General features: G+C 44.4%; 1 protein-coding gene and 1 long non-coding RNA gene across 6 annotated transcripts in view; one reads left to right on the forward strand and one right to left on the reverse strand.

Moving 5' to 3' along the window:
• The window catches only part of arid1b (AT-rich interactive domain 1B), a 91,966-nt gene extending 88,095 nt beyond the window's left edge, over positions 1-3,871 (forward strand). For all 5 annotated transcript variants that reach the window (XM_084081786.1, XM_084081788.1, XM_084081789.1 and 2 more), the window contains 2 exons: positions 370-850; positions 2,277-3,871. In XM_084081786.1, the coding sequence (XP_083937912.1) occupies positions 370-850; positions 2,277-3,394 (1,599 nt within the window). In that variant the 3' untranslated portion in view covers positions 3,395-3,871. The remainder of the gene's footprint in view (positions 1-369; positions 851-2,276) is intronic.
• Positions 3,872-4,735: 864 nt separating this feature from the next.
• Positions 4,736-5,900, reverse strand: LOC311063527. Its single transcript, XR_014602603.1, has 2 exons — positions 4,992-5,900; positions 4,736-4,854 (listed from the first exon to the last, which is right to left on the reverse strand). It is a non-coding gene; the product is annotated as an uncharacterized lncRNA (long non-coding RNA).
• Between the last annotated feature and the right edge of the window lie 4,440 nt (positions 5,901-10,340).

Genomic DNA, 10,340 nt, shown 5'->3' on the forward strand with positions numbered 1-10,340 from the left:
CATCCCAATTATTTCTACTAGACCATACCCGGTCGACGCATCCGTGGGGGGATATGCGCACATGATCTGGCAACCCGGGAGGCGGTTCGTCCCATAGCTGGGCAGCCCCGTAAACATGGCGACAGTGTTTTACACAAAAACGCTAATAAGAAGCTGAGATTTGATGAAATTGAAAAACGGGCTTCACAGTTAAGTTCAGATGGTAATGGTCAATGGCTGTGTGCAAAATCAGAGCAAATGGTCCAGTCACTGAGGAGAACCGGGTAGCTTCACCTACTCACCACGGCTTCACCACTACAGACAGAGGTTTCTAGAATTATAGTAGGATGACAACTAATCTTCAACTCTAATGTCATGATGGTGCCACAGCCCTGCGAGAAGAAGGAAGAAGAGAAGGCGCCACCACCCTCCTCCTCCTCCTCCTCCTCCGAACCGGCCCAGCCGTCAGACCGGCCGCTCCAGTACCCGCCGACAGAACCTCCTCCCAAACAGGCCAGCAGGTTCGACCGGCTCCCCATCAAGGTGGAGGAGAGGAGCAGGGACGAGGACGGCGTGGGGGAGAGGTGGAGGGAGCTGAGCCTCTCCGGGGGCTTCACCAGCGGCCTGCTCCACTGGGAGGCCGGCGGCGGGGACTCCACGGCTCACATCCAGACCCACTTTGAGCTCCGCACCGGGGACACGACCATACCCGACCCCCTGCAGAGGGAGGAGGCCAGGGCAGCAGGAGACGCAGCGGCGCAGCAGCAGAGGATGAAGGAGAAGGAGGCGGAGGAGAAGATCTTAGACGACGGGGATGATGAGAAGAACATGGTGGACCGCATGCTGAACGCCTGTATGAAGTCCCTGCAAGGTGATACACTTTTGTTCTCATTCAGTTAGTTACAGTACGTAGTGGTTGAAAATATAGCCTGGCAAGGCAATTTTATTTGTGTAGCACAGGGGTCTTCAACAGGGGGTCCGGGACCCCTAGGGGGTCCTCAGAGTCACTACAGGGGGTCCGCCAAATCTTTGTGTGATGTGATTTTGTTTTTTACCTTAACCACTTGAACCCTAGCATCCCTTTTTCTGAGGAGAACTTTATCCAAAAATAGCAGATCTTTTGTGTTTCAGATAAACTTTTGCTGCTCTTTTTTCCCTCTACATATATAACTCTTTGCCAAAAAATAGCCGATCTACAAGCTCACTCAGCTTGTAGATCGGCTATTTTTGGCAAAGAGGTATAGGCGTAGAGGAAAAAAAGAGCAGACGAAGTAAACAAAAAAAGTTTAATCTGAAACACAATTTCATACAATATAGAGGGGGTCCCTGCTTCACCTCTCTCTCAGCTAGGGGGTCCTTGGCCTGAAAAGGTTGAAGACCCCTGGTGTAGCACATTTCAACAACAAGGCAATTCAGTGTTCTCTACACAGAACATCAAGCAAACGAAACAGAATTATTAAATAACATTAGGATGCATAAAACAAAAGGAGTAAAAAATAACAAATACAATTACTGTGCAGAAGAGAAAAGAAAAGTACCTCAATCAAATGTCATCATTGTGAGCTATATTTGAGCTATATTATAATGTGAGCTAATATTTATCTGTGGAACCGAGTCAAAATAAATGTAAGGCCTACAATTCCAAGTGCTTGTCAGGGTGGGGGGTCCCCAGTTCAAATATGATTATTTTGGGGGGTCGCGGCCTGAAAGGTTTGGGAACCCTTGGGGGCCACCAAGCCATGGTGGTCCCCAGACCAGTGTTAATTTTGACAGCACATTTTTATTTAGTTTTAGTCATAGTTTTTTGAATAAGGTTTTTGTCATATTTTAGTCACCTGAAATGTTTTAGTTTTAGTCTAGTTTTAGTCGACTAAATCTACAGTTGATTTAGTCGACTAAAATGTATTTTGGCCGTGCCTTGATGGCGTCGTAATGCCTGATTTTACCATTTTTTTGCATGCTGAAAATACCCGACAACAAACCCACAACGCGTCTTAGCGCGACGCGCTGTGGGCGTGTCTATTTTCAGAGCACAACCAAACATAAAATGAATTGTCTTTTAGTTCTCCTGGATCTCTTCTCCACTAGTCCCACACTAACATTTTAGTCTAGTTTTTATTTGTTGATCATGTCATCATAGCTTAGTTTTTTTTTTGTTTTTATTTAGTTTTCGTCAGTGAAAAAAGGTAGTCGGAGATCGTTTTTCATTATAGTTTTTGTCGACGAAATGAACACTGCCCCAGACCCAACACAGAGAATGCTAACCCGTTGCCCTCTTTCTCCTCTGTACCCATCAGGTTCTCTGTCAGACGTCCGAGGCCAGGAGCGCGGTTCTCCCCAGCTGGAGGACGAGCCTCGCTGCTGGGACGAGGCCCCGCTCTCGGTGGCCGAGCCCTGGCAGGACGCCTTGTCGCGGCGGTGCGTCTGCGTCTCCAACGTGGTCCGCAGCCTCTCCTTCGTGCCGGGCAACGACCACCCCATGTCGCGCCACCCGGGCCTGGTGCTCATCCTGGGCCGCCTGGTGCTGCTCCACCACTTCCACCCCCAGCGGAGGAGGAGGAGGCAGATGATGGCCATGGCCATGGCGGCGGCGCCCCTCGCCGGCGGCCCCCCGCCGCTCCCCGACGACCTGCAGGGCCTGGCGTGCTCCCGGGACGAGTGGTGGTGGGACTGCCTGTCGGCGCTGCGCGAAAACACCCTGGTCACCCTGGCCAACATCTCCGGCCAACTGGACCTCTCCGTCTACCCCGAGAACGTCTGCCTGCCCATCCTGGACGGCCTGCTGCACTGGATGGTGTGCCCCTCGGCCGAGGCCCAGGACCCCTTCTCCTCCTCCTCCGGCGGCTTCTCCTCCTCCTCTTCCTTGTCTCTGACGCCCCAGAGGCTGGCGTTGGAGTGCCTGTGCAAGCTGAGCATCACGGACGCCAACGTGGACCTGACGCTGGCCACGCCGCCCTACTCGCGCCAGGACAAGCTGTTCGCCACGCTGCTGCGGCTGGTGGGCGACCGGCGCAACCCCGTGTGCCGCGAGATGTCGGTGGCGGTGGTGTCCAACCTGGCGCAAGGGGACCCCGGCGTGGCGCGCGCCGTGGCCCTGCAGAAGGGCGGCGTGTCGGCGCTGGTGGGCTTCCTGGAGGACAGCGTGGCCACGGCCCAGTACCACTATCAGCAGCAGAACCCCTCCTCCGGCTCCGCACCCCCGCCCCCGCCGCTATACCCGCCGGACCCGCCCAGCGTCGGCATGATGTGCCGGGCCGCCAAGGCCCTGCTGGCGATGGCCAAGGTGCCGGAGAACCGGACGGAGTTCGTTCTGTACGAGAGCCGCCTGCTGGACGTCTCCCTGGCGTCCGCCCTGGGCGCCCCGGTCGCCGTCATCTTGTGCGAAGTACTCTTCAGGCTGGGGCGCTCCTCGTGACGCACGGAACACGCTCGGTGAGGAAGGACCATGTTTTGGTTATGGAAGCAGTGGAGTTCTCAAATGTTTTAATTTAAAAGGGACTCCCATAACTCTGAGAATGTACAAATGGAACCGAATGGATCGATTCGGTTCCATTTGTACACTCTCAGAGTTAAGGGGTCCTCCTGGGACCCTCCTGGTGGTCCCCCGGACCCTGTTTTGAGAACCACTGGCATGGAGCGTGCCCTGCGAGGCCACGGGGAGAACGGAGCGCCCTCGCCTGGCGAGGAGGGAGCGTTGCCCTGTGAGGCCGGTTTGGGACGTTGCGGGGCACGCTCTGGTTGCGGCGAAGGCGAAAAGGAGCATGCTCTGTAAGGCCCGGGTGTTTTTTTTTGGGAAGTTCTCGTCCAGCTGGAGATTGGACGGCCAAGAGAGACTGGCCGCTGTTATATTTTTATTTAAATGAACACATCAAACAAAGTTTTTACATACAAATGAATATATATATAGAAGTATTATATATATAGTTCTCGGCTCCATCCACAAAAACGTTTTATTTGGGGATTTTTAAGTGATTTTAATACAAAAAAATAATATTTAATACTTGGTATTTTTAATTCTTTTGTTTGTTTTTTCTATTCTTTTCAATCGTTAATTTGTTGGGTTTTCTTGTTGGTTTTGTTTTTAAAAAAATGATTATTTTTGTTTTGTTTTCAACCAAAGTACTTTTGTGAAGTGTTTCTAAACGTACATGGCTGGTTGGTTTCTTTCCGTTTTGCTAGTCTGTTGTTCTCTGGGGCAGGGGATCAGTCACACTTATTTAATAGTAACTCATATTGTAGATAGGCCTCTCTTATAACATGGTAAGACACACACACACACACACACACACACACACACACACACAACAACAACACACACTTAACCACTTAAACCCTAATACACTTCGTTGACCGGGGTTCCCCCAGGGCTCAAATCCATGGCCCACTACCCTTTTTTTATCTCTCTCTCTCTACACCAAATCTCTTGCCGAAAGTAGCTGATCTACAAGCTTATAGACCCGGCTACTTTCGCCGCATGTTTGCCTATCATGAACATGCCCAGAAATAGGGTTCAAGTGGTTAACAAACCTTGCTTGACATGGGGAGGGGGGGGGGGGGGTGGGGGTACCTATTGTGCAATAGGGTTTTAGATGTCTTGTTCTTTTTTGGGGGGGAGGGGTTGGGGAGTTCCTAAATGTGAATTATTATTATTATTCTAATTATTATTTTGACCATCTGCAATCTGACCATCAGTATTGGTGTAACCGTACCAGTATATGTAACGGAGAAACGGAGAGGTCACTTTATTTCTTTGTTCTTTCATTTCCAGTCGACCTCTCCAAGCCATCCACAGCTAAGCCAAGCTTCAAACTCCCATCTCCACATTAGGTACTGTCCTACACAGTCTGCTCCCTGCCTGATTCAACCCATTAAGACCTGAGGCCGCGTCTAAAAAAATCTAAATCCTAACAATTTTTCGGAAAAAAATATTAAAAAATAATTTCCACGATTTTTGAATAGCCAAAGAAATCTAAAGTGACACAGATGCGTTCCAGGTCTCAATGGGTTAAGACGTGAGGCCCATTCCAGAAACGTTTTCTGAAAAACACATGTTGCTGTATCTGTGGTTCTCAAACCGTTTCATGTCAAGGAATCCCCAACATTATTATGTTATTTGTCCGATGACCCTCATCTCTAAATATGTTGTTCTAGGGACCCCAGAAGCAAAGATCTAAGTTAAATATGATATTCTAAGATTTGCACAAATATTCACGATTTTTCAAAAACAGCAGTGACGCTATGAGCTTGTATATCTGCTATTTTTTTAATAGCCAACCAATGTGCTATATATATATATATATATATGTATATATAGCTAAATGACACATGATGCTTTCCCGGTTTTAATGGATTAATCAGGCCCATTACTACAGATATCAACAGAAACCATGGCCCTCAAACGCTACTAACAAATGCTACTTAATACTGTACAATTCTGTCCCAACGACAATACGTTGTTTTCGCAGGAAACGTGAGATTATTTTCAATCTCAGTTTTTTTGCTACTTCTGCAATTCCAGTTATGAAGTCTTTGTAGGACAGAAAAATGCATCACAATCATCCCATCTTGTAAATACAGGTAATTATCAAGAAACAGATCATCGTTATTGATCAACGATCACAGTAATGCTCATTTTGGATATGAAACGTATTTAGTTATGCTGTTCAGAGGGGCCGGGGAGAAAGGGTGGAGGTTATTTTCTTTATTTAAAACGATGACGTTTTTTCCGGGGGCAAACGAGACAAGTTTTTTTGTTTTGTTTTTTTGATGGAAACCCCCCTACAAGACAGCCGTTTATTTCACGAAAAATCACGGATGGATCATGAAAACTGGGAGAAACTTTATGATATTGTACATATGGATGGGTGCTAACGGGGGGGAGGGGGGGGGAGCGTTTCAGAAGAAAAAAAACATTGTGTAGAACTGACAGTGCTGAACAAGAACAAACGGTTAACACATCATGTATAAAAAGAAAAGAAGTTATCTCCGTACAAAGATTGTCTCCCCTCTTTTTTTTATTTGCTGAAACGTTGTTTTGTTCACTATGAGATCTTTTTACTCTTGTTTCCACACCTCATGTTAAGAATAAATGTACATGAAATCTGGTTGAGCACTGTGAACAGAACGCCAGGCTCCTGACTGTCTGGAACGCAGACAAACAAGAGTTGAACTTCAAGAGTCAATAACAAGGTTTAATCTTGATCACAGGAATTTAAAAAATATATATAACATAGCGTTGCTGTCGGGCGGCAGAAACCTCTTATCTCCATATTCTAATTATTTATTTTTTTCGTAAATTAACGCTCTACTTGATCATACTACAGCGTCACACAAAAGCATACTACTATTTTTTTATTTGAATCCTGACAAGTAAGCAGTCTTGGACATATGAGGTTCCCACCTGACAGAGAGGTTTAATCTTGATCACAGGAATTTATAAAACCATAACACAACATAAGAGTATTTAACATAAAAGTGTATCGCAAACACAAATGTGATTACAGTTAATCACTTAAACCCTATTTTTTTAAATGGCCGAACTACAAGCTCTCGAGTCACATTGCAACATGTGAGCTTGTAGATCGTCTATTTGTGTTATTTCATAACGTTACTTTTTACCTATAATGGCATGCTCCAAATAGGGATGCCGGGTTGAAAGTGGGGAAAGAACAAGCAAAACCCAATTTTAAGAACAGGACGACCAACTAGATAACGACCCAAGACGGTTTGATTTAAAAACTACATTTTGTGTGTTGGTTACAGGTGCTTTCTTAATCCTGTGAGTAACGGTGCACATTAACGGCTGCCTCTTCCTCACCAGACGCTTGACTACATCTCCAAACGTAATTAAGCAAAGTTGATGAAAGTCTAAAAACATCCAAATCAAGCCTAAGTGCATTTCGCACAGACACAAGAGTATTTTTATACCTGCTTTTGGAGAAGGTTAATCAGAACGGATGAACCAGGCCTTTGATCGCTATCTTTAGTCCTTCACCAGGACCCTGTTCAGATTGAGCATCCATGAAGGACTTTGTGCGTGCAACCAAAATGTAACGGCACAGGTTTGAGCTTTAAAGTCCTGCGTGTGTGTGGGAAGTTGTGAAACTAAATTGTTCATGCAATTATAGATCCTTTAAAGGATCTATAATTGCATGAACAATTTAGTTGCCTCCACACTTAGTGATTTTTTCGGATTTAACTTTCGTTTCGGTTTCGTTTCAGTAGTGACCCAATGGTGAAAAAATAAATGTACTAAGTCCAGAGCTCGATGAATGTTAGGGACCAAAAAAAGTGTCACTACAAAGTACTACCAATCAACTCTAAATTGCCTGAAACGTACTCCTAACAGGTTTTCGGGGGGACGATTTTGGCCTCCACACTTGGTGATTTTTTCGGATTTAACTTTCGTTTCGGTTTCGTTCGGTAGTGACCCAATGGTGAAAAAATAAATTTACTAAGTCCAGAGCACAATGTGTCGACGTGTTGTGAGCTTGTAGATTGACAATTCTTTGTGAAAAGATTTGGTGTAGATGGTAACAAGGCAAGCGGGAAAGCAAAGTTGCAACTTTACTAAGAATAGAGGGTTTAAGTGGTGAAGTTAATGTAGAAATACACTGTGCATCTAAATACTAAAAGGATAAGTGTTTCCTTCTCATCTGAATGTTTCATGTCTCTGTGGCTCAAGAGATGTCACTGTTTATGAACCAAAGAGTTTAAGGTTCAAAGCTCCTAAAGAACATTTTCATTGTCCATCTCAATCCTGAAAAGGTGGTTTAAGTATTATGTTCTCAGTTGCATGGTTCATGCCACCATGGCTCAAGAGAAAACTCTGGGGTTTATAAACCGAAGGTTTAAGGTTTGAAACTCCTGGAGCACATTTTCACTGTCCATCTAACTTCTAAAAGGTGGTTTAAGTATTACGTTCTCTTTTGTATTATCCATATCTGTGTGGCTTAAGAGCTAAACACAGGGTCTAAAAGCAGAAGGTTTGGGGTTCAAGGCTCCTGAAGAACATTTTCACTGTCCATCTAAATTCTAAAAGGCGGGTTAAGGATGACGTTCCCAATTGTACCTTCCATGCCAGCGTGGCTTAAGAGTTAAACACAGGGTCTGAAAGTAGAAGGTTTGGGGTTCAAGGCTCCTGAAGAACATTTTCACTGTCCATCTAAATTCTAAAAATGCGGGTTAAGGATGACGTTCCCAATTGTACCTCCCATGCCAGCGTGGCTTAAAAGATAAATCAAAGGTTTACAAACGAAAGGTTCGAGGTTCAAGGCTCACTCAAAACAACTACTAAATAAAAACTAAAAGGGTAATACAACAAAAAAACAATGGAGCTGTGGTCAATACAAACTGGTGATAAAAAAAAACAATAAAAAAGTGTCTCATATGTGAAAAAAAACAGTGGCCATAAAATAACAAAAAATACTAAAATAAAAATCTTTAATATGTAAATTTATTAAGCTCCTCCCCCTGGAGGTGGGCTCCCTCCGTGCTCCTCCCTCTCCTACCGGAGCTAAAAGAGGGCGTGAGGAGGGAGGCGGGCTTCATCCATGGTTCTCGCCTTAAAAAGACCGAAAATTGAGATCTTCCCTGACCAAGATTCAAACCCACAACCATCCGCTTGTGAAGCCTATACTTTACTCTTGCACCACCAGGCCTTTCACATTAATTAGGATCTCGAGGTTATATTTAAAGTTAGGGCAAGAGATGACAGGTCAAAAGATGAAAATCCACAGTAAACACCTCTACCCCTGACAGAATGACTGGATCTACTATACACCCTCTGATGATCAGGGAAAGGGTTCATTATGACACGAATGAGATTTAGGTTGTTTAAAACCATCCGTTAGAAAACGTTTACCCTGGCTGAGTCTGAACCCAGATTTACACTTTCATTGAAAGGAAACAGAGAGGTTTCGTAATGTCATAAAAATTCATGCCCTTTTTGTCATTTATAATTATAAATTCCTTAGTTTCAGATTATCAAAACTATAGCAGTTTTGGTGTTAAATCAAGTGGACATTAAAAAATATGTCTTACGTTTTCAACTATAGTTCCTCAAACAGTGCTGTATTATGACCACAGAATTAAGTTTAAGAAAATACCACTTCGCACTCATGGCATGCAGCATATCAATCAAAACAATGATCAATTATAGGCCGAGCTCCATACTTCGTTTTGAGGTATTCTAGTGACTCAGGGATAACAAATTACATAAATTCAACCACTTAAATGTAATGTATTTATTGCAACAACCAACAAAGAGTGTTGCAAACGGCTGAGTTTGTAACAAAATGAGGAAACTCACACAAACAAAGAACGTTTAAATTATTTTATTAAAACTAACTTAACCCCATATGAGTAACCGGTGAGCCTCAGGGCTCAATACTAGTGTATTTTCTGTTTTGTGTTATGAGGAAAGTTTTGACTGAAAATAGCCGATCGACAAGCTCACAACGTGTCGCAGTGAGCTTGTCGATCGGCTATTTTCTGCTAAAGCTATACCGACAATACGGATACTGGGGTGGTTAACAGTGCTTAAAGGGCAAGACCACTTTGGTAGAGGTTTGGGTTGTGTAGTTACCTTGCCATGATGCATCTCCAAAGGTGGGCAAGAAATCTAAAATAATTGCTCCATTGATAATAAAAAAATATGCTCCTCATTGAATTACATTGTAGGCTGAAACAGCTCTCAAAGTCACTCTTTTAGCACAAACGAACGTGAATAAAGTTGATTCAGACTATATAGATCTAGATCTGGATCTTCAAATAGTAAAATCAACAGGAAGTTGACATTTTTATTTAAAAAAAAACAGTACTGGGTTTGGTGATGTTCTATATTGACTGAATCAGCTTTGTTTGTGTTCGTTTACGTGCTAAAAGAGTGACTTTGAGAGCTGTTTCACCGTACAATGTCAATGAGGAGCATATTTTGAATGATCAATTTCTATTCAATTATTATACAGCAATTATTTTAGATTTCTTGTTCAACTTTGGAGTTACATCATGACAAGGTAACTACACAACCCAAACCTCTACCACAGTGATCTTGTTCTTTAACAAGCAAAATCCAAAAGGCTGGAGTGCTCCCAGTGAGCTTCACAGTGAGAGAGAACAAGAATGAAGTCCAGTCACCTGTTTTATAGACGGGTTTCATGTTTGTAAACATTGAGAGGATATGACCGCGCAGAGGAGGGGGTAAGCCTATGGGTGCGTTTGGAAATTACGCACCGGAGCACACTCGCCTATTAGTTTGTATTGGCCAGTGCGCTCACTGCCGCTCAGGGCTGTATTTTCGAACGCGCCTTTCCCCCAGGCATGCGCAGATTGCGCATTCTGCTCTGTGATGACGTCGCTCG

This window comes from Gymnoscopelus microlampas, assembly GCF_963454915.1.
Source record: "Gymnoscopelus microlampas genome assembly, chromosome: 16".
In the NCBI taxonomy this organism is placed as follows: Eukaryota; Metazoa; Chordata; class Actinopteri; order Myctophiformes; family Myctophidae; genus Gymnoscopelus; species Gymnoscopelus microlampas.